The sequence below is a fragment of the Lipophrys pholis genome (assembly GCF_963383615.2).
Source record: "Lipophrys pholis genome assembly, chromosome: 15".
Lineage (NCBI taxonomy): Eukaryota > Metazoa > Chordata > Actinopteri > Blenniiformes > Blenniidae > Lipophrys > Lipophrys pholis.
Window position 1 is genome coordinate 14444460 of NC_137642.1, and position 25048 is coordinate 14469507.

At 41.7% G+C, this 25048-nt stretch overlaps 1 protein-coding gene across 1 annotated transcript; it reads right to left on the reverse strand.

The window, feature by feature from the left end:
* Positions 1-1616: 1616 nt before the first annotated feature.
* psme4a (proteasome activator subunit 4a) lies at positions 1617-25048 on the reverse strand. Its single transcript, XM_080481181.1, has 47 exons — positions 24386-25048; positions 23113-23253; positions 22778-22894; positions 19680-19724; positions 18282-18431; positions 17330-17393; positions 17165-17239; positions 16509-16631; positions 16327-16419; positions 14754-15019; positions 14410-14596; positions 14200-14289; positions 14037-14101; positions 13650-13800; positions 13332-13430; positions 13154-13223; positions 12975-13042; positions 12666-12881; positions 11334-11491; positions 11081-11176; positions 10888-10943; positions 10724-10780; positions 10583-10638; positions 10272-10370; positions 10061-10123; positions 9884-9979; positions 9577-9708; positions 9255-9464; positions 8870-9006; positions 8651-8704; positions 8430-8559; positions 8234-8315; positions 7961-8114; positions 7767-7836; positions 7556-7681; positions 7317-7469; positions 6996-7100; positions 6810-6901; positions 6586-6717; positions 6276-6484; positions 6068-6153; positions 5814-5942; positions 5150-5305; positions 3425-3587; positions 3179-3312; positions 2956-3096; positions 1617-2759 (listed from the first exon to the last, which is right to left on the reverse strand). Exons 1-46 carry the CDS (start codon positions 24580-24582, stop codon positions 2962-2964), a joined length of 5487 nt encoding a protein of 1828 aa, XP_080337307.1. The 5' UTR covers positions 24583-25048; the 3' UTR covers positions 1617-2759; positions 2956-2961.

Genomic DNA, 25048 nt, shown 5'->3' on the forward strand with positions numbered 1-25048 from the left:
TCTCTCTCTCTCTCTCTCTCTCTCTCTCTCTCACTCTCTCTCTCTCTCGCTCGCTCTCTCTCTCTCTGTCTTGGCGTTAAAATCCACTCTAACCGAAGAGCGACGTGGACGTGCACTGAAAAATGAGTATGAAGTCACTGTCGACGTATCGCGGCATGAGCTTAACCACTGCATTCAAATAGTCCATCGGTTTAAATAAAAAAACAAACAAAAAAAACCCCACATCCTCGGTTCTCCTGATTTATATTAAAACACCAGGAAGACTGCCTAAAAAAATATAGATATTATAGATTTTCTCTAAAATACAACTCACCCAAAGACATTGTGGACGTTGCACCATTTTGACACGTCAGAAATATTACCGCAGCTTCTTTTTCTCGTCGCCATGGCAACGCGGCGTATTTGTCCATCTCGTTCTGTGTCGAGGTAGAAATGAGCGTTACCCGATCAATCCCAAATCGAAACATGAATATTAACCCCAAATATGAACTGGAATATTCTGCAGTTAAGTAACTGGGAAATGGGAAAATCCCAACAGCCAATAGCAATTAAAAAAAAAAAAGTAAAAAAAAAAAAAAGAAATGTCATGGGTGTCAAAGGTCCTGGCCCATGTGCCAAAAACATGCACAACGCAACAGCTGTAGGAGAAGTTATTCATGCATTTCAGTTGTATTTTGCACCAGAATTTCATTGAAATTGGCTTTTTGTTGAGATTGTAGTAATTGTTGGTGGGGATTTTGTGAAAACATTCCCATTAGCATACTCGGATGGGGCCCCTGATGTCAAACTGGGAACTTCCCCATCACGAAAATTGGGAATTTTGGAGAAGCAAAACACAACAGTATTTTTGACATTGAGATAAAACATAATAATTGTTGAGGATGAACTCTTTCATGAACAAATCTTATGGAATAGTTAGACATCAACAGAGGAGAGTGGAATACACAAGCATCATATTGGTGTTCGCTTTTAAGTGAGTGGAGTTTGCATGATCTCCTTGCGCATGCATACTTTAGGTTTCCATCCGCGGTTCAAGAAACATGCAATTGAGGTTAAGCGGTAATTCGAAGTAGAATGAAGGGGTGAATTGTCATATGATGTACATTTATTTCATTCCTGTTCTTTTGCTGTCCTTGGGAGAAGCTGCTCAACAACGTGGTTGCCTGGCAACAAGACGAGTGATGAGTCTCTGTGAGCTCATTAATGTTTGAAGAAGGCAAAGTAACCATACATACAGTTTCAGCAGGTGCATTGGCCCAAAAATTTGATAAATGCCTTCCAATATATAATTTGAGGAAGCTGTATTATAATTTTTTTTTTTTTTTTTTTAAATGTGGCATTATTTGTATTTACAAAATGTTCCATTTCTAAAGTTATGCTTCTTCAACCTTTAAAACTATAAGAAGTTCCAGGCAGTTTTCACCGTGATCCAAGCGTCCCACTTCTAAACACCATGGCATGATTGAGTGTTCGAGCCTCCAGAAAATCTGAATTTCATGAAATATCCCACCACTGCCTGGTTTTTTTTTCTGTAGTGATGACCACCATATATGATACTGTTTTAAAATCTTCGTGTTCTGAAATGAATTACAGAAAAAAAAACACAAATACCTTTTGTTACAAAGAGTTTATTATTGTTTCTGTGAATAAGCAAACAGTAAATCTAAAAAAAAAAAAAAAAAAAAAAAAAAAAACCGAAACCAAAAACAACAAAAAAAAATCACTGCAGTTTTGGCACTATACTATATGCATGTGAGGTACTAGATGCTTCAAAGATTAAATCAGTTTCAAGTTATCAGGGCAAAACATAAACGCAAACCAAAAATGATTCTATTTTATCTTTATGGATTTTGACAACGGGTGAAATGTTCAGGGAAAGATATCAGCATTCTAAACGGGCCGTTTGTTTTCTTTAGGTTCCTTGCACCTAACAGATGATCTAACTTTGGTCAGGTTTTCACAGCAAACCCACCACACAGCACAACAGAGGGGAGCGTGCACTCTCCCTTTCTTTGCAAAAAGTTCGTGAGACCAGGAACCATTGCTAAGAATGGCTCACCGCTTAATCTCAGCATTTCTTTCTAAGTAAACAACAACAACAACAACAACAAAAAGAAAGAAAATTAATCAACGTAGCGCTTCAAAAAAAGTAAATAAATAAATATGTTTGTGCATATTTGCTATACTATGATACATGCATACAATGACGCAAAATCATATATAGATCAAACAGCCACACAAACATTGTGTGTTGCAAGATTGAGCCTAAACTTAAAGAGACCATGTTCAACAGTCACTTCACTGTGGCGTGAAACACACACTTCACTATGGAGGATAGTGAAGAGTGTGTCCTTCGCTGGACATCAGGTTGGCTCAGAGCTGATGCTTGGGATATAATCCTGAGAAATGTGCGCGACACCGGCAGATGTCTTCAAGCATCCCATAAACGCACACGCATACACACAGACACACACACACACACCTGTGTACATGCGCACACACACACACCACAAAAGAGGGAGAAAAAAAAGAAATCTGTACAATAATGTTACAAACTGCAGGTCATTCATCCCTGCAATGATTGAACCTTAAATATTAAGTATAGTAGAAATGCAAATGAACTAAATACATAAATTACACAATCCTTTTGTGTGTCACAATGTAGTTCCTTTGCGTGTCACTCTTCCACGCTGGGCTGTGGGGATGCTGCGTCTTTCATTAGGGTCTCCCGTCCCAGTGCAGGCTGGTGTCTGTACAGTCTGGAGATTGTAAATCACAAATGAACATTTGATTCCATTCAACACAATTCAAATATTTGGCTCAAGAATTAATTGAACCTCTAAATCCTTGTAGGTTGTATCGTTTGATGTAAAATAATGGGAGGGATCGTCAAGCTGACTGTTTCATCAAATTCAGCGGCATGTATGAAAAGTAAAGAAAATAAAAATGCTTTACCAGGTTTTAGGCATAGTAACAGGGAGAGACCAGCAGGTCAGTGAGGACCAGCAGTTGGTCGTCGGTGAACTGCTGCTTATGCTGCTGCCAGTTGTCATGGTGAGTCCGGCGGAAGTTTGACAGAGTTTTCTTTACAGTCATCTGAAAGGAAACGTGACGGGAATTGTAGCCATTTGGTGGAACGCGCGGCACTCTGACGTGATAAAGAGGTGATTACACAAACCTCTATGGGCTGCGTGTCATTGAGGTGAGCACTCAGGTCCATCAATAGCTGGGGCATCCAGGTGGGCACATCGTAGGGGCTGGAGAGAATGCAAGCACTCAATCCGAGAACACCGGCATGGCGACGCACCAGGTCTACACACACACACACACACATGGGAACACAATAAAATGTGATTGAACGTCGTGTGTAATTACATATTTGTGAGCGGTTCCACACTGACATCTAATCTACTCGGTTCCTTACCAGCAGACGGTATGGTGTCCACTGTGGAGCCAAGCTCCCGCTTCTTCTTCTTCGGCAGGCGCGTCTTGCAGAGTGCCTCAAAGTGTGCCTGCATGGGAGCGTCCATGGACAAAAAATTGCACTGGAGGAAGCCACTCAGCGTGGTGGCAGCCATTTCTCGTACCTGCAAACGAAATGATGATGTCAGGTCACACCGTGCAGAGTTTTATTTCCACACATCAATCTCCAAAAACATGATAGTTCTGAGTGAGAAACTACTGCAGGGTGTCTACAGATACAACTCAAAAGTTAGAGCAAAGCTCACGCACACTAAAAAATAATCAGATTCTTTTCACTAGTCATTGATCATTATGAAGGGCTGCTGGAATATTTTTTGATAAATTAAAGCTATTGAGATCCATTGATATTTATCAGCAATTAAGCTTTCTTTTACAAAAAAAAAAGAAAAACCCTAAGGAATGAGTGGAGTTCAAAAGTGGGTGGGCAGGGAGAACAAACCCCATCGCACAGCTAATTGAAACCTATTTATATGCTGACAATTAATTAATTATAGTTGAGCAAGACAAAAGCTTCTACCTCCACTCTGTAGTCTGACGTAGTCAAGTAACCTCATCTACAGCATTGGCTGCCTATAAATTACTGAAAAGGTGATAATCTAAATAGGACATTTAAGTCATAATACACTGCAAACAACGAGAGCGAAAACATAGAAGTCTATGTTTACAGTAATTAAGAAATATCCGAGAGTTTTTTTAAGTTACTGGTGAACTTGAACAAGAATGGCAGAATCCACCTTCACAGCATGTTGAGACAAATGTAAACATTTATTGAGCTTGAGCTGAGCCATCACAACACGGAAGGAAAAATGTATAAATTTATGCTGTACACCTTCAGTGACCAAAATTTACCAGACCGATTGTTTATACTATTATCTTGATTTCGATTGAGTTATTGGTAAAAGACACTGAAACTATGCTACAACAAATACGGTCACAGTTAAAAAAAAACCCAATCCAAACAAGTACTGGACAGGTTGTTCTGCCTTAATAAGAGCTCTTGTTGTATCTGGGTAATGTGTGCACGCAGGGTTTTCCACCTGGATGGAAACAGTAGTGAGCAGTGGGCTGCAAATGTGTGTGTGGCTTCACAGTAATGTGACTTAAATGGTCTTTGTAGCACATATTTATGTGCTTCGCTTACTGAAATTGTGAGGAAAAGATGCTCACGGAGCAGATGTGTGAGTGCTCCTCGGAGGACAGGCGTTTTAAGCCAACGAGGACAGAAGTGTCATACAGGTAAAGGCCTGGAAATCAGGTCGAGGTTACTTTAAGATGCCATACAAAGAATGGCTACTTCCATCCCCCACTTCTTTGTCTCTACTCCATCCCTCTCCCTCTCGTCCTCCTTCAATCTGAACGTTATCTCCATAGCAACAGATTACTGCAGTCTGTGGTTTCCATAGCAACAGCTCGAGGAATGGAGGGAGAGGGGGGGGGGGACCAGGAGGAGAGTGCTGAATCACTACAGTGAAGCTGTAAGACACCGAGAGTCCCCTGCTAGCAAAAAATAAGCATGTACTAACCAGTTAGCTCAGGCATGATTATATAACTAGTGCGCGACAGGAGCAAAGAGATTCTAGACGTACTTTAGTTTAACTCATGTTCTTATCTTCACATCCTGAATGATTACAATGTTAAACAGCTGGGCCTGAACAGTCCTTAGTACCTCGAGCTGCTCGTCCTCCAGCAATCTTATGACCAGCTCCCGAACATCAGTCACCAACTCCTGGTTACTCATGAATGTGAACAGGTTGTAAAACACCATCGTCTGGAGGTAAGTTAGCACCGTGTAGCGGGCATGCCAGGAGCTGCTTTCAGCAATCTGGAGCAAACAATCAAAAAAAAAAAAGTTTGGCCCACATCAATAAATCATTAGTATGTGTTGAAAAAGGAGAAGAAGAAGACGAAGACAGAAAAAGGAGATGAAGAAGGAGATGGAGAAGAAGAGTGTGTTCTCTGGATTCAAATGTATTCAGGTTTATTGTAATAGCTTCTACTTTAGGGATCTCTATCGAAGTCCACAGCTGGAAGCAGTTCAGGGTATCACTTCATATTATCAGCATTTTTTTCCATGTACCATTAAATATATTCATGTACAGGAAAAAAAACTTCTTTAATCACTAGCCTAGTGAATTCTCCCAAATACAGTAGTTTATTCATCTACTAAGGAGCTTCTGAATGGCTTGAATGATTACACAATGTCAAAGAATAATCTAAGGATTGTGAACAACTTCTCCACTGTTACAAACTGATCTGTAAAAAGGCAAAGTCATGAGTGCTGCAGGTGAGAAGTGAAACAGCGGCGGCAGCAACAGCACTGTATGACTCACCTCCTGCAGGGCAATGAGGACCATGGGAATCTGTTCACTATAAAGGAGTTCTTGAGACATCAGAGAGAGGCAGGTCTTGGCGTCTCTCTTCAGCTCATCGTAGCTGTCGTCATTCTCCACCGGTGCAATCTGGAACAGAGACAAGGCAAAGGGCAGGGAGGTCATTTTATTGCAGACATCGTAACGATAGAAGAAAAAACAAATAAAAAACCCAAAATGATCAAGGCTATAAAACAAATAAGGGATTGTGTCACCTTGAAGAGCAGGGGAAGCAAACGGAGCTGTTCTGGGACAGCAGTGGAGAAGGAGCGACCAGCACTTGCAATGAGCCACTTCAGCACTGCGTTTGAAGGCAGAATAAAAACATTGTTAACTTTCATTTTGGAAGTTTATGATATTTACAAAACTTTTCCCTCTATTTTGCATCATAGAACATCACAAATGGTCACAAACTTCACTCACCTGTTTTGAGTAACTTGATGGCTTGTGTCCTCTCGTCCTGCTCTCCCACCTCGTTCTCCTCAACAACGTGGTTCTGGATCTCCTCATCGCCCTCTGTTAACGGCTTCAGCTGGACCAGGATTCGCTCGATGAAGTCGGAGATGCGCGGGGAGGTGGTTGGCTGAGTGTATGGCAAGCTGACGTCGATCATGAAGATGTACGTGAGCACGCTGAAAAGACGCCACATCGGAGAGGACATGGTGATAAGACAATCGCAGGATAATAAAAGTTTCATCACTGGCTTATTCGGGTTCACTGTGAAGGGTCGTACCTGCCAATACGTTCTCGTACATTCTTGTAGACCTGTGTGAGTTTGGGCTCCAGGTATTGCAGCAGCCTGTGGAGGAGCTCTGGTACTCGCCACTCCTGCTGAGCAAGGCCTCCCTGCAGCACATACAGACGACTGGGATGGGGAAAGAAACAAAAACATACAATGATAACAAATCCTTAGTTTTGACAACAACATCCACTTAAGGCCACTATGTTGGTACTCACCATGCGTCGACAAAAGAGCCCCCCTCTCCATTCACCGGAGACTCCATCAACATCTCAAACAACCAGTGAAGCTTGCGTGGGTCTCTGCTTTCCTGTGGAAGCCAAAAACAAAAACTCATGAGAAGGGTAGGATGAGTGACGCAAGTGTAAAATACAATGATTAACATTCATTCACAAAGGGCTTACACAGGCTGTAGCGATGCAGGTGCCCCAGTCGGCATAGGTTTCTATTGTGATGTTTGACAGGGCCGTACGGAGCATAGGACACAACAGCTGCCAAAGGTTTTCCACCTGCCAAACCAAAAGCGTTCACAGTTGAAGATAAACATTTCACAACAAAACCAATCCGCTATTATGTCTCATATGACAGAATACATACAGCAGGATCAAGCAGGCATTCAGATTGATAATATCACATGTGTATGTGAGTTAGACTATGGGTTCCTAACAGTAAATCAATAAAAAGAGGGTCAAAATGAACTTTATTCACACAAACTCTGGGCGTACCTTCAAGTAACTCCAGTGCTTGCAGCCTCTGATCAGCCCAGAGATGATCTCTGCCACACAGCGCTGCTTACTCTCATGAGAGTCTGCCACCAGGCGCTCCATATGTGGCCGCATGAGAGGAAGAAAGGCATCACTGAAGTTCCGGAACAATCCCTAAACAGCAGGAAAATGTAAACCAGTTGCGCAATTTATCTACTTCAATGGGTTTCTAGCCACTTGTTTGTGTCAGGAACTCTCACCTTGAACAAACAGAATCTGCGAGGGCTGAACTTGTCCTTCCCCTTGCGGTCTTCCAGAGACAGAAACTCGATGAACTGGTTGATGAACACCGGGTCCGAAAAATGGTCGAAGATAATCTGTTCCCGCTGTTTGGAGAGCATTAAAATAATTTTAGTAGAAGCCATGAACTTCATGACTGCACCTGTTATATTGGTTTAGTTGAGCATTGACCTCAGTCATCTCCTCTCTGCTCAGGTTCTGTTTAGGTTGCTCTTCCAGTGGTGCGTACATCAATAACTTTCTGGAAACAAAGAGGAAAAGATTGAAGAACAATGTGGAGATACTTTTCAAGCAGTACCAGGAAAGACAAGCGTATGGAAACTGAAGGTGGCTGGATGAACTGAATACAAATGTATAGTGTGAACCTTGGCCAGCAGTAGTAGCCCCAGTGAGTCTTCTCCACAAACACACAGTGGTCCCAGTCCTGCTTTGTGCGTGGCAGGTTGCTGCTGCTGTACTGGAGCCACTGGTTGTCTGGACGGTCCCCTGCTACAATCCCACTTGGCTGCTTCTCTTTATCTATCGAACATGGATACAGACTTTTGTGGGGACTTCAAGGATTGCTGTACAGACCATGTTGTAAATCTTCAATACCCATAGAAATTAAAAACGGTAGGCAATAGCCATATGCTGCTTACAAAGCTCAGATGGGCTGACAGGGACTTTCTTATGCTGTCTCTTGATTTGTTTCATGATCCCTGCCACGGCAGATATTGCCACCTAGTGGAGAAAAAAAAGATATATTTCAAAAAAAAAGTCCAAAGATGAAGCTGGAATACATGCACGTGCTGCTGGAGAATCACGGCTTTGTGTGGGTGAGGGTGTATACTGCACCTTTCGGACATAGAGTGAATCATGGTTGAGACTTTTCACAAAGAACGTCACAGCAGGAGGTGGGAGCTGGTGATCATCTCTCAGCAGCAAAGACATGAAGCCGATGGCAATGTGTTCAAACTTCCAAGGCCTGCGATACCAAACAAAATAAGCATCCATGTATAAATGTCAACACGAGTTTGTGGAATGTGCCACATTAGGAGAAAAATAATTCAACCTACAAGTTCCTGTTGCCAAGGAAGTCCAGAAGATCACCAATGAGTTGCTTGTATTTCCTGCAAAAATGTGAAACAATATCAGCTTCTGTCATGGAAAGAAATCTACATTATGCATGTGGAGCAAACAACATATCTTAACAGAATGATTATGGTAATGTCTTCAAAGAAAGAAAAGCTGGGATCTGCTATGGGGACATTTCTTTGTTTTGCTGTCAAACTTACTCAACGGAATCAGAGTTCTTCAGTTCCTTCCTTTTGGAACCGTCCTCCTCTTCTTCCCCTGATGGAACCGGCTCCGCTGGAACAGGCTTTTCAGCAATCATTAGTTGTTTGGCAACAGCACAGCACTCATCTGGGATCTAAAGATGTGAAGACAAAACATGGTATCAGAGACAATTTATCCAGTCATGCATATTGGGATTGAACTGTCCTGTACTGACAACAGAAGGTTTTATCTAATGAAAACTAACCGTTCTATACTAGTTTCTGATATTTATACAGCTCAAAACCCTTGTCAAAACCCTTTTAAGAAATGTCAGTTATTGAGCTTTGAGTGGCTTTGGTTCTGTAAAGCATTTTGGGAAAGTGCCATTTGTGGTAAACTTACTGAGAAGTCGATGCCGATGGTCTCATACTGTCGATGAATTTTGTCTGCAAGGTCATCGAAGAGCCGCACAATGGAGGGCTTCTCCAGAGACATAGCTGAACTAAGGCCAGAGCGCACAATGGCAGGCCACGTCAGAGCGATGCAATCCCAGTCATGCAGATTTGCCAGGCACACTCCATTGTGATTCCCCAGGAGACAGTACAAGGCACCCTGGAGACACAAAGACATGGTTCATGAAGATCCTCTACATAATAAAGAATATCCACATATAATACTGTGGTAATTGTTAAGCAGTTTCTTCAGTTCAAATCGGTCCTCATACTTTGAACTGCTGCTGAGTGACGCTGCTGTTGTCCGGGTTGAGAAACTCCAGGACGTGGGGGATGAGATCTCTGCAGCAGAAATTGTAGGTTCCCAATGCACTGAACAACACATTCTGAGCTTTGCTGCGTACCTGGAAGATGAAAGAACCGTCTCAGTTTAGATGCTATTTTCATCTTAAGTGTTAAAGTCTTCTTCATTTGCTCAGTATGAATGATAATCATAGGCCATATGGTAAATAAAATCCCAAAACAAACAAATGTTTAGTGCTGTTCCAGTAACAATGCGAATAACACTCCAGAACTCACCTGACTGTAGGTGCTTGTAGAAAGCCTCAACAAATCTCTCATGAGCTCCTGGTGAATGCTCCGGTACTGACATCCTTCCACTGTCAACTTGCGCAACTGTTAAAATATTTTAACAAATTAATGAACATTCACACGCATTAGGACCTGAAAAATGTAGTTTCTCTACTCAAGTCTTACCTCATGCTGGAGCATGACTCGGTCTATCAACAGAGCCCTGATATGCTGCTTCCTGCCATGGAGCTGGGAAACAACAAAGCACAACACACATTAAACTCCTGGCTGGTAAATAACTGTCACCGATGCGATTAATATACCCTCTGATGGAGACGAGGAATTATCTTAACCCTCCTCTCCGGCAACATCAGCACTAAAGAAAATGAAAACTCACTCTGTTCTCCATTGATTTCTTCACAAGGTTGAAGCTTTTCCAGCGGGAGTCAAACTCATGCTTGTGAGAGCCTTTGAAGTGCAGAAGATCACTGATAATCTGAAGAGTACCACAGACAAACATATTGATTAAAGTTAGACGATAAGATCGACTTGGCAACACTGTACGAGTGACTCAAGGTGGAAAATGTGATTGTATTTCAGATCGTGATAACCTGCGCCTACACATTTTCCCACACAGCATTTTGCAACGTAAACATCCCCACAGCAACTTTGGAAAAGATTTTATTGAGAATTTTACTGCTTGCACACCTTGATGATGGAGAAAAGAGACTTGGTGTCATCTTCAGAGTTCTCCAGGATATAATCTGCACAAGGAGAAGGAGATAAGATAAATACACACTGAACTTGCACGGCTGTACAGTGACAGGGTGTAAATGAATGAGTACGTACGCAGCAGCTTTCTCATCACATGGCAGATAGCATCTCTGTAGTTTTCTCTGGACTCATCTACAGGCGGAGACAAATTAGTGTAAATGAACAGTTTCTACATTTTACTTTGAAGAAGCACCATAGGAAGCTTGATTATCTTTATCCAACCAATTTAGCGAGCTTACTGTATTCCATTCCTGTGTAGAGGGTGGTCTCTTCAAGATTCACCATGCTGTGAACACTGGAGGAAAAGCAGACAAGTCAAACTTTAGTTCTAAGAAACTCGCGTATCAACCTGTTTATAAGCCATGTAGTGTAAGAGAATATTAACGTTTTCTCTCTTTTTCTTTGTTTTCTAATAAGAATGCAGCTGCTCACAGTTTTGGGATGGGCTCTCCTTTCAGGGGAGGCATGAGGTTCCCAGCACCAAGGAGGCAATGCTGAATGATGGTGAGGCTCTGTAAGACATCATCTCTGGAAAAACAAAAAACAATCACATATTCATTGCATGCATGCAAATGTTACAGACTCAAACAAAACGAACAGGATCGGCCCAGCCTGCCATTGGCCTTTGGCAGATGTCCGACTGTAACTTCTCTCCGGAGTAGAAGAGCATTTCAAATTTGTTCACCTGCTCATGTCCTGATCTCCTTGTGCAAATCTCTGAAGGCGCTGCAGCTCGGGCTGGAGGATCAGATCCAGCAAATAAAAAGCAAATGAGATCTCCTCAACGCTGGGAACGTGCCAACGGATGTCCAAATTCCACAAGTCTCCAGGCCGGCCCCAATCCTGTTCCAAACAACATGAAAACAATATGATATTATACAACCTGGTTTAGTTAGCTCTCACTTGTGGAAATACAGATAAAATGTGAATTATATATTGGCCCAGTTACCTGGAATCTTACCACGAATCAGAAGTTATAATGGATTTTGAAAATTAGAAAAGTAAAAAAAGATTTTCTGCAGGCGAACCATGGGATTGCATATTCAAATGTTATTCAACTTTAATTGTCAATTGATCAAATAATTTGATAAAGACTAAATCATTGCAAACGTACACATTTTTTGGGGCACTGAATTGTCTAAGAGATAAATCCTTGCAATAGATGACACCTAAAATGTGACTCTCACACAGTTTGAGTTCTGCACAACCCAACTAATGGCAACTTAGAAATCAAAAGCAATTCATCCCTTTTTATCTGTGGTGCTGGACACAGTATCCCCCAACCAATATGTCTACTACCCGTCCCTTTGTCAAGGAGTCCTAATGGGAAACAAACATCCTTCACTGATTAATAGTTTATTCTACTATTAAGACATTTAGAAAAAAAACTTGATCACAGTGGATGCAACAGAGTTGTTTCTGATTAATTAGCTGTTCAACAGAAGCCAGATCTCACATCTCTTCTCCTTCAAATCAGTCATCAGAAAACACCCAATGTTCTTTTCATGTTCTTAACTTATTTCTTTTAAAGGAATAAGGATTTGCTGGGGTTATTGTGAAATAATCCTGAGCTCAACCACACTTGTTTATCCAGTTCCAGAGAACTTTGATACGTTTGCAAAAAGCAGTTAAGGAACTTATCGCATTGTCTCCCTCTTTATAAGTTGTTGCAAACAGGGGGGGGAGGGGGTAATGAAGGGGACTGGTGTGCAAAGAAAGGTTTGTTTCCCAAAAGGACTTTGGCGAACCAAATAAACATCAGTAGCTGCCTGATTTCTGTGGTTAGAGGGTTAATGTCTTGCTGCAAGAATTTATGTCTTTCGTATCATCGACCTGAAAGAGAATTTCTTTTATAGCAACTTCATCTATATAACACTTTGTCTAAACATTGTTCCAAAGTGCTTGGCAACAATAAAAAAGTATAAATGTCAATAGTCCAAATTACGACAGAGTGGAACAAAAAAAAAAAAAAAAAAAGGAGGACAATATGACATGTGCTATCAATCGATGTCACCACCTTGATGGGTAGGTAGTCACTGATGTCTTGGTGGAAGCCTCCGGGCACACTGCAGTACTCGGTGGGGTAGATGAGTGCAGTGGAGCGAAGGACATGGTGCAGCAAGTTGCACGCCAGTGTGTATCCCTGTTTACACTTCAGGTGGAGAGTCAACTGCAAAATCTGCACCAGGTCGGAGCGATAGGGCAGGATCTTGTCACCATCAACTCGAGACACCTGAAGCAGACATGGCCAGAGGGTTACGGCATTAAATTATTGATAAAAGATCCGGAACACGAAAGGTCACAGGGGTTGGGAGAGTTGATCGACCTCAGAAAGCAGCTGGAGATTCCACAACAGCTCCTTGTCAAGCTCCTCCTCATTCAACACTTCTTCATCTGTTTTAGAGAAAGAGTGCGTCAGACAAATGATGAATGAACATGGGGAAAAATGTGAGTCATGCATGTGGGAACCTCGTCTTTTGTGTCTATTCCGGTGTGATTACTTACGGACAGCAATTTGGTTGATGGCATTGCAGCAGTGCGGCACAAACATCTTGAGTGACTCTGCGGGGTGACACTGAGAGCAAAAACACAGCGAGGGTGACGACGGTGAACTAAAATATGCTACAAGACATTGATATATACTTTGACCTGGACACACACAGCCTGTGTGGATGAGATTTACCTTCGCAGAAGCTCTGCACATGTCTGCCACCATTCTCCCAGACACCCGCGTCTCGAAGATGTTGGTCGTAGCGAAGTTGAACACCTTTTGCAGAGCCACCTTTGAAACATTCAAACTATGTAATCAATGCAGACAATCATTTACATCAAGAATATACAGTATACATGTGCGCACACACGGGAATACATTGGTTTACATACTGTTTAGATTGTATTGTCCAACTGTTTGATTTCACATAACATGTTTCTAATGTTTTTGAAAACAGTTTCACTGTCTTGGAAGTACACAAGCCCTATCAGTCTTGTGAAAAGTCTTCACCTTGAAAATGTCCAAGGAACACTGTGTAAGGATGGTGCTGAAGGTTGAAGACAGTCCAAGTTCAACAAGACTCTCCAGATGAGTCATTTTCTCGGTTTCGGTTTCCTCTCGAGTTTGCTCCAGTGTGCTGCTGTCGATCAGCGCGAAGCATCTGTGGAGGGAAAAAAATAAAATAAAAAGTTAAAAAGGAGAATTTGTTCCCCAGCTCAACCAAACAGTAAAAGTGAGAAACCTAAGGAAATAAAATAAGCTATAGAAAATTTAGTTTGTCACCAACATTTACACATTTTCTTTCAGTCATTTCATTTGAAGTAGGCATTTATTAGTAAGATGACTGAACGCTGCAGATTGTTGGTTAGTCTGATGATTGCAATGAACTGCACACACCTGTCCATGAACTGCAGTACAAAGTCTTCAAACTCAGCTGAAGCAGAGCACATTTCTCTTTCCACCTAAAAGTGAAACAATAATTTTGAAAACGCGACTGGGAATAATCAACTGACCGGTTTATTGGAAATCTGAATTGCTGATAAAAGTGATAGCTTTTCACCTCTGTCAAATCAGTTCTGTCGTGTAGGGCAGACGAGCAGTCCACCAAAGGCACAAGAGTCACAAACGTAGCGATAAACTGGAATGTGATCTGTTGGAAAACAAGGGATGTTTACACCAGATTCAACAAGTCCCCCCCCCAAAAAGGGTCACCATAAATACAATTAAGAATCCAGCAAGGATATAAAGATGGGAAAACAATTAAACCAACCATGCACTTGCTGAAGTCATTAGGGTCTACGCCAGGCAGTGCCCTCATCAGCAGGGGCAGCATGTGAGTTGGCCCCTCAGGAAAGCGCTGCCCACCTGACACAAGGCTCCGTGCCACACCAATCATGCAGCTCAGAGTGGCTGTGAGCTGGTGGGGCTCTGTTAGAGTCTCCAGAGCAGGGTATGTTCTGTGGTAGACAGAGAGAACAATCACGCCATTGTCTTTATTTCAAAGCATGACCTTGTCTCTAATCTGAACCAGATCATTCACAACCGGCATTCAGATTACTGAAAACTGGAGATTAAGCTTGAATCCGGCAATCGAATGATTCAGCTCAAACTTACTTCTCCAGCACAGGAGGAATGACCAGCTCGGGCCTCATCAGAGCAAGGTTTTGCAGGGCCTGGGCTGCATCCAGGCTCCCCGTTTTGCTGAACATGGCCAGCAGTACTGGCTGCATCATGCTCTCGACAAAGGCTGTGATATCCTCTTCTGTGAGCTTGTGACTGTCTGGTATTGGTGTCAGCCATGTGGGCTTCCTGTAGCGCTCCCGGTGCAGCCGCCGAACAACGCTGGCTGGGAGACGCTGGACCAGCTTCATGAGCTTCATCTGGAAACGAGGACAAAGGGACAGAAAGACCGATACATGACGAAGAGGTGACAGACAGCTGGAACGCGTCCTCTGGACAAATAGAGAACTATAGGGTGATGGTTGGAGCCTCAACAGACACAGATAACATGATGGAAACATAAACAGAAGCCAATACACTGTAAACACAGTTGTATCTATTTGTATTGGATCCACTTTAGTAAACTTTATTGAACTATTTGAATGACGCATGATCATAAGAAAAACAACATATTTACTTTGTAGATGCTTGTTCATGTTCACTCATCATCACCCCTCTTCACTTATTACTCAACCGATTGCAAAACTGTTTCCAAGTAAGAGTACTGCATCTGACCAAGTGAGCATTTCACCTGTAACCATGCAACAGCTTCAGATACACACAAACTCATCTTGCTACCAAAAATAAAGCTTTGTGTATGAGGACACGGTGATGCTGCATATCTACCAGAGGTGGATCCTCAAAACAGAAAGGCATGTGGCCTGCATGCCAGGGACTTTTAATAGCCTTGCCACCACCTCACTCACATGGCCTGCCGTTTTTTCAGAACCTGATACTGATGTAAACGTAGCCGGCTAACACGGTCCTCAAAGCTACCTAGAAAATGATGACCAGTGAACTTGACGTTGTAAATGCTGACTCCCGGCGCCAGTTAGCGGTGTTAACATGATGCTGGAATCAGTGGGAACAAGCTGGATGAATGAGTTATAATCACTGGAAGCAGTCAAATAACATGACTCATGGAGTCCTATTTTGGAAAAGCTTGAAACTCTGTGTACCGTTGACACGTGTGGAAAAAAGTCTTTACAGTTATGTCTTGAGGAGATAAATATCATCAGCCAGTAATAATGAAGACACCGTGCTGACAATATTTTACAGACCCTAAAACTTGCTTTGTCTGTGTGTCAATGAGTTTAAAACAGCCATCAGCTATAAAGACTTAATGACACAGCGATAACTTTGTCGGGCAAAGTTCAGTTACATTCGAAATAATGTGTGATGACAGCTGGGAGGGGAAATTCTCTATGTTGCCAAGAATGTTAATCAGAGTGAGTCAAACTACTCCCACTCAGTTCTGATGAATTGTATTCGTACCTTTAACTTCAATCTATGTAGGCAGAATTATTCAACACTAGAGAAATTGCTGAGCTTTAAAATTAGACCATTGAAGCGTTAAAACATTTATATTTGTCTCTATTATTATGAACGATCCCCCCCCCCCCATTTTAATCTTGAATTGTTGAGTGTATGAAGTACAGTGGTCCTCAAAAAGAAAGCAGTGACTCACCAACCAGCGACCATGGTTTGACGGGTGAAAGAAGGATGTAATACTGTTGAAAAGGCCGCTGAGCTGAGCTTGAGCTTGCTTGCTGGGTCCTCCCTTGAAATATAAAGATAGACATAACCATGGATTTTTTTTTCCTGGTTTCAAATAATGAACATAAAAGATAATGTGATCAATAAACTAACCAGAAGGGATGACACCCAAAGCACCACGTGGCTGATGTCGTAGGCATTGGTGATGTACCGTGGTACCATCATCTGACTGGTCCCCACTGGGAGATTCAGACTCCTCAAAATCCTTGTGAAGATCTTGAAACACAAACAAATCAGAAGTTTGAATATTCTGATGGGGACATGTTTGTTATAAAAGCCTGTGATATATAATTGGTGTCAACAGGGAAATTAATGTATGTTTAATAAAGTCATGTCAGGGGGTCAATCAATGGAAATACAGATATGGTTCAGGTCACTTTCTCTCAGCAGCAGAGAACCAATTCAACAAAGACATACGATAGCTTGTTTCTCACACAAGAAGTAAATAGCATGAAATATAAGCCATGTAAACATGTGGGAGCACGAGCTACCACGTTCAAAACAAACAAGCGATTGTGTAATGCAGTGGCTCTCGGCCTGGGGCTGATGACCCCTTTGGCTGCCCAATGCTTTGCCAGCTCTGAGGTTGTGTGGGTGTCTGCACACATATTTGGCGTCCCTGTAATGTTGTAGCAAAACAGAAATGTGGGGTGCACAGTCTTTAATAAAGGCAATTTGGGAGGCATTAAGGAAAGAGGTTTTGGAACCATATGATAGCTTGGGAAAGTTGAAAGAAGAGGGCAACAAACCTTAGGAATATAGGGGTCCCAGTCAATGTAACCAATGTTGTCATTGGCCAAGCGAGCAAAGAGGTTGACCAGATGCTGCAGAGACATAAAAAAACAAGTTCGAGAGGGATAGCAGGAATACTGACAACCATATATCCAAAACATTCATAACAGAATTGCACTCACTAGTTCCCAGCTGGGAAGGTTTTGTACAGACATCCATAGACTGATGAACTCGTCAAACCACAACCTGAGAGAGAAATATTATAATATTTACAAAGAAAGGAGAAGACAGCATATAGTACGTAACATTTAACTGAGAGGCACAGAGGATTTTTTTGTGTTAAAGTACAAGATTAAGATTTGGGTTGCTTGTACATAATTCTTGGTATTTAGTGAGTGTGAGAGTTCCACATCTGTCCAGGAAAACATGCAGCTATCAAAAGGCTTTTTCATGGTTTGGTTTAGCCACATTCCAGATATAAACCATGCTTAATGAGAATTTAGGATACCATCAGAGGACAATTCTGACACTGGTATCCAAAATTTTGATCAGTTTTATGTTTACAGAAGAAAGTGTAACATTTAAATGAGGCTCATTTCATTTGAAACGTGATATTTAGTTACTGTTCTGTACGTGTAAAATAAATTTCCAAAATCTGATGAATGGTGAAGATAATATGATTTATATTTATTTAGAAGTATAGACAGTGACCAGGCAGGGACGCATTTGAGCTTTGCTCTACTATTGCATTGCTTAATGACTTTTAAAGAGTGACCAAATCACCAACAAATCACTCCCCACACCTCTACCTCAGGGTTATGATTAAAAAGTGAAAGTAGGGTCATAAAGACAAAAAAGTGGAAAGATTTTTTATTCTTTAATCCAGCAGGTCTGGAGAACAGAAAACTTGAGCTGGACCTTCAGTCTGTTTTCGACCACTTGTTTCAAAATCTCTCTCCGGGTCACACCCTCTTGGATATTCATGTCAGCACTTATTCCATCATGCGTGCCAACTTTGACTGGTATTCATGACGTCTGTATCGTTGCCCTCTACCTTTGTACTGGACTGACACAAGGTCAGTCCGTTTTGTTACTGAGGCCTTGCTGTCTGGGAGAGGATGAAAAGTGGCTTACTTAAACCCTTTGTGATGCAGCTCTGGAGGCAGAGTTGTTGGCAGAAAGAGTTCAAAGTAGCTGATGGCTCGCTGCATGGTGACATCGAAGGGACAAAGCAGCGGCCTCCACTCATCCAACATCTCCTGAGTAGCCGACTCTGAGAAGTACCTGCATTTAGAGAAACAGAGCTGCAGTGAGATTTTTATGCTAGAAATCCAGCCAGCAACAGATGCTTACACCAATATTAAGGTCAAATGAGTATATGTATGGATACTACAGTCATCTCAACCAAGAGCACAGCTTAGAGGGTGCTGCAAAGATGGACAAGCCTCTTTGGTCATTTACAGATCACCTTGTCACACACCTGTACATGCCCATCGGATGCCGAAGTGAAGCAGTCAGACGGGACTAATTACAGCTCCATTCAAACAAATACACACCTTATGGTAAAGCTTCAGTGTAAACAACAAATCATAATGCAAACTGCAACTCATCTAGTTTTAATTCACAATGTTTGTGTGGCCAATATGTTTAATATTTTCCTTTCATTTTTAGCTTGATAGAAATATCTATAAATAAAGAATAATATTAAGTGTCTACTTAGTGACTGCTACTAGTACTTATTAAAGGGGTCACCAGAGCAAATCACTGCAGTGTGAGCCACAGATTTGGCCAGTTTTTTATGTCAGATATGAAATTGGATCCCTGATCACATCTATACAATAAAGATTACAAAAACTGGCCACACAGACAAAATAGATTGAGATATGTCCACAAAAGCAAAGACGAATGGACATCTAATGTCCCAACATAAATGGAAGATTACACCTGGCACACTTTTAGCAGTTGGGGTAAATGCCATGGTTGCAATAGGGTCGGAGGCTCACAGGGGGATTTTCACAGTCCATTAGATGCTTGTGTAAACCCTACAGGTTATTTTAGTTCACTCTACCTCCTCTGGGATTCCAGGTCCACTGGAGCACTTGGTGAGTGTAAAACCTATACGTTCAACCAAGGCGACTTCCCTTCTGCTTCAGTGCTGATCCAAAGTGTCTCAGCAGCTGACCACAAATCACTCTCCCTACTCGCAGCAACAGGGAACTCCCGCACAAGACAGAATTAGATGAGATAATAGGATTATCTGCCTAAGTGCAAACTGGCGGACGAGTCTGCCTAATATATTTTCATGACCACAAACAGTGGTGATGAATGACTTCACTGAGACCCAATAGTGGCTTCTTTTAATGACGAACACTCAAACAGAGGGTCAGTTTAACCATGACCTCTGGATTACACAAACGGCCTTCCTCATGGATCCACAATCATGACTTCCACGTTGAACAATCTATTATGGACTATAAAAGTGATTTCTCAGGCTTATAATGGATACAGACAAATGTGATAACATGTACTTACGGTCTGCAGCTTTTCACAAGTGTCTTCAACACACTTTCCACAGAACTGAAAAAACAAAAAAATCAAAAGAAAAAACATAATTTGGTTAATCATCTGTCACTAGAATGTTGACGTTAGTAACAGTTAAACAGCCCTTCACCTACACATCTTTGATCGCATGCATCCTGAAACATAGTTACACACCTGTGTGGAGCACTGTGAAAGAAGAGTGTTTACAGACTGATTTAAAGAAGACCAAGTTGCCATAAAACTGTACTGATAACCTGGAGAAATCAATAACAGTATTTTTGTGTCGCTGATTTTATTGTGCCACACACACTTGAATATAAATTGTTTTGCAAATTCATGACGTAACCCTTACATAAAATATCACAGCTTGAAAATGTCAGAGGCAGTGTTGGCTTTCCTCCTAATAATAAGACTTCTTATACATCACAAACTCAGTGACATGATTATCTTCACATATAGACTGTAAATGTGAAAGACTTTGGTCACATAAGAGCGTTGAAAGCTTGAGACAAATATAACCACAGCTTTGGACCTCCCTGCTCAAAATCCCCCTCTGGTCTGTTCGCATGCAAGCTCAAGCCATGCCTGGTTGGATCTAACCTGCCAATCGCACTCGGCAACTGTTTTTTATTACTCCACATCCTTCAAGTCCTCACATAGCTGACACACTATGAATTTGTGACTCAAAACAATAGCTTGAGTATTGGGTAACACTCTGCCGGCCAAACTGTCTCCATTTGACTGCAACGGTCAAGCCCAGTGTATAATACTGTAAGCCCACAAAACACAGGCCACAGACCGGGGTCACGCACATGCAATCCCAAAGGCAATAAGAACCAGCCAAATCGAGGGTCCCTTCATGAGCAGAGCAGCCGCTTGGGGGGCGGGGGGGGGGGACCCCAGGCAAAACTAGATGACCTTTGTATCCGTGTCAAGATGAACTGTCACGTTCATCCCATTACATTCCGGGAAAGGGGGGGGCGTGGCGAGCACCGAGGCTCTTAGATGACTCCTAAATATGCTGTTTAAAGATGCAGGGGAGGCCAAGTTCAAAGCAAAATTAGGGGGTCATAAGCAACGGCAAGAACCAAGATAACCGTAGAGCAGGGTTCCCAAATTCCGGGCCTCGAGGGCCGGCGTCCTGCATGTTTTAGGTTTCTCCCAGTTGGTTTCTTTTTTTACGAGCTTTGGCGATGACGTCGACATCAGATTGAGGTGTGCTGAGGCTGGGAAGAGCTAAAACGTGCAGGACACCGGCCCCTCGAGGCCCGGGATTTGGGAATCCTGCTGTGGAGCAAATATTTATGTAAATACCAACAATAGTGGGTTTATGGCTAAAAATATGAAATTCAAACAGTATATTGGAACTCTGACATTTATGCATCTGATACGTTCTCCTGTACTGCCACTGTGCAATGTAATATCGATGGAAAAACACAAGACATGACATAAAAAAAGAAACCACAAAAAAGTCTGCTCTAAACCTCTTTTGGTTGATATGAGGGACAAGAGAAATATCAAAAAAATAAAATAATTGTTAGCTGCAGTGCGACAGTCTCCAATATGAGTGAAATGTTAACATTGATCAAGACTCGACTATTTTTCTGTCACAAGCTGCATGTGGGGTGTCCAGCTTGGTTTGCACATGCAATGTATGTTTATTTATATTTAAAAAAGGGGGGGAAATAAAAAAACAAGTGCCTCAAAAGATGAATTCAAAGGAAAAAAAACACAAAAAGAAGTATTGTCCTTACCACCTCTGAACCAATTTTAGCATTATGAGTTTAGAGGATGAACGAGGCCGTGGAGAACTGAATGTAAAAGGAGACAAAGGCATAAAGAACACATTCAGCACACGACAAAGTGCCAATCATTCCAATTATGAACATACTATGCAGCAACTTATACAATCAATAATGTAATCAGAGAATTCCTGATTTGTGCATGAGTATGGTTTGGTCGTTTTGAGAGATGCGAGCTGGCAATCAAAGCAGCTTGTTTTCATCAGCTGGGATGAAAAAGTGATGCGCTCGCAAGGCAGTCCGTGATAAACGTACAATGTTCCCATAGCACCATAAAAGAGCACCTCGCACTGCTCGCTAAGAACTTCACTGAGGATTGTATGGGGTGTTGCATAAGATACACAAACATTTAATCTTCTCTGCAAAAACCATGCAGGCATCATTTGGACCCAAAAGAAAACTGCTATAAAAGTTCAGACATTCTTCCTGATAGGGCAAATTCTGAAAAACCATGTTATTTAATCTTACTACTAAATTTTATAACCTGAAAAGAACATGTGACATTTCACTTTCTAGCCCCCTAAAGCAATGTTTTTATCCCCTAAAAACTAACATTATGGCTTAACTGGCTGCAAATGAAGCTGTCAAAGCACAATGTCAAAAGTATAGATATTTAAAGCATTTTTTGAAAACCAGGACAAGGTCTCATAATTTGAATGAAAATGAAAATTGTTTTTGTATTTAGTTTCCATTTCCTTACAATGACTGATGGTTGTAACAGAATTGGAGATAGGCAAAGCTGTTGAATCTTGAAAAGAAACACTAAAAGAAAATTATATGCGTCCAACTGGAGAAAATTCAAATGCATCCAAATTTGGCTTCTCAATAGTCGAGAAACACAGCATTTAGGTGAAGAACATGGACAGAGTGCGAAGTTGCTATAGTATTGTAAATGGGTATGAAGCACATTATAAGAGAAAACAACAGTTATATTCAAATGATGAATGCCACATATATTTTAGTGATGAATAAAAGGAGTTAAAGACAAGCCAATTCTTTTCACTGCACACAGCTGGTCAATTGCGGTGTGTAGTGGACACATGGAGGTTGAAAAGTTGTAGATAAAGGTCGACACAGACCCAGCTATCAGATAGTCGACGTGTGTGGTAGGAGACGCTCTTAGATGAGATTCAACCATCTGGCATGGAGTTTAGCCACATATGAATGCTATAATAAGGACTGGCATACTTTAGAACTATCTGTAGTTAAATCAGTTATTTTGTGAAAATAATAATAATGATCACGCTTTAAATACATCAGAAGCATGAGTAGAGAGAAGAAGCCTACTTGGGAAACCAGTTCAAACCCAGATGCTCCGTCTTGGAGAACAGAATCCTGTCATGTAGCTCATACAGCGGTCTCCACGGCAACTCAAGGTCCTCCCTTGAAAGTAGTTCCCGCTTCCTGTTGGAAAAACAAGATATCCACACATATCAGCAAAAACAAATACTAGCATGTGATAAATCACCCCAGCATAACAAAAACTTAAACACACATGTCATTTATACTGAGTAAACAACTTTTGGAGCGAGAACAAACAAACAAACAAAGCAGACCTGAAATATCTCTTTGTTGCACATTCTTATGTGTTGTGAAGTGAAGGAGATAAGGCCCATTCTTACTTGAGGAGGTTGATAAGAAGCCGAGCGAGGCCCTGCATCATGCTGATCTCCAGCTTGGGGATCGTCACTAGCTCGTACAGCAACTTGATGAAGAGCACATGGTCTTCTTTGCTGAATTTCCGTCCATACAGCCTCATGTACCTTGACAGGAGGAAAAAGATTTATGGATAATTCCCCTTCGTTTCAGTTGGTGGATCAGATTGTTTGATTCCCTATCTCATTCCTGTACATGTGTTGAAGTGGGGCGAGAAATAATATCTGTTGTTGTTGGTGTGCGAGTGAAAAAGTGAAGGTGACTAACAGAGTAAAGCACGTTGAGATGAATGATGTAGTAAAATGTGTTATATAAGTAAAAAGAGTCTCAGTATGTTTTACAAGAATAACAAACTTAACCAAACACAACTTTGGTCAAAAACTGTTAAAATGACACAACTAAATCTGTTGAGACATGTTTACACTCTCAGATTAAAAAAATAATAAAAAAAAAAATCTACACATTGTTGGCAAGAATGCCAGACTACTAATAAACTGAATCTGGGTCAAGCCAACGTGAACTTCCATCTCTGATCCTGCACTATTGTAGAGAGCAATACTCCGGCCTCAAAGACTGACAAGAGCTAAAAAACGACAAAATCAAGCAGCACCGTGAGAAATAATCCACTGTCAATATGACCAGAGATCTTTGTATCTTCAATGTGACATCTCAAATATTAATATAAATAGACACAAAAGTATTAAGTTGCTACATTTATAAAGCAACATCGAGTATGAGTTAAGCAATTAGTGACAAGAAAAAACACAGAACATAAACTGAGTGTTTAACTTTTGGGTTTGTGAAATGAAAATGTGTTACAAAAGCGTCGAGTTGCCATCTGACTTGCTCTTCAAATAGAAAAGCGGAACACAAACATAACAGTAATGACAGTGACCTGCCACAGAGCTGCTCGGCCCTGGCTGGGTCAGGTTGTGTATTAAACTCTCCGATTATGAAAGCCATGCCTAATGGGACACAGGGGGGCTTGTTTCTACTCCGATTACAGGCATACATGGCTTTGTAGTGTTTTAGAAGTCATAGAACATCATTAAAAAAATAAACTAAAATCAGACAATGTTATAAAAATCAATATGTCTTTAAATAAAACAACAAAGATTTGAAATACACAAAGTAAATGTTGCAGAAGAAGCACATTGAGACTGGGAAATAAAGAGGTCATGAAGTAAAACAACCACTGTGAATGTTGCGCTGAGAAACTAAAGATTAGTGGTGACTTACGTGGAAAGTTTCCTCGTCCAAAACAGGACGCCGGGCCATAGCTCCCTAAGCTGGACAGCTCGGCCCAAGTTTCCTTTTATTTTACTCAAAATATCATTGGACTCGTCGTCTAGCTTGTCCGCGTACGGCAGAAGTTTGTTGTAAACGATGTCTTTCTGAGGAACAAAATCCAGAGTGCCACACGGTGTCCTCTTCATGTCCCAGATTCCAGCCGGCTAGCCTCAATGAGCTAGCGCTACTCCGCCTCCGCTTCCCGGGTGCACGTTGCTCCGCGCTTCGGCTAAAGCTCCGGGCTAAACTGCCGCCTCCGACGAACCGCCGGCCCCTTTCTGGCCCACAAAGACACCAACTTATCAGATACACAAGTTGATGACACGCGAGCTAGCCATCCAGCTAAAGTTAAATTAGCTTCCTTTAGCAGACAGTAACAAAAACGCGGCCGGCGTCATCTTTCAAACACATTAAGACGAACGGGGGGAAAAAAACAAACACGACTTTATCCCCTCAAACCGCCTCGGCACTGTAGTCCTGTCTTTCGGGCTAACGCAGTCCTAAAATACTGCTAACGGTCTAGCTAAAGTTAGCTCTGTACTACAAAAGCACTGTCATAACCCAAAGGACTGTCAACGTCGACCGATTCATCCAACTACAGCGGAGGAGACT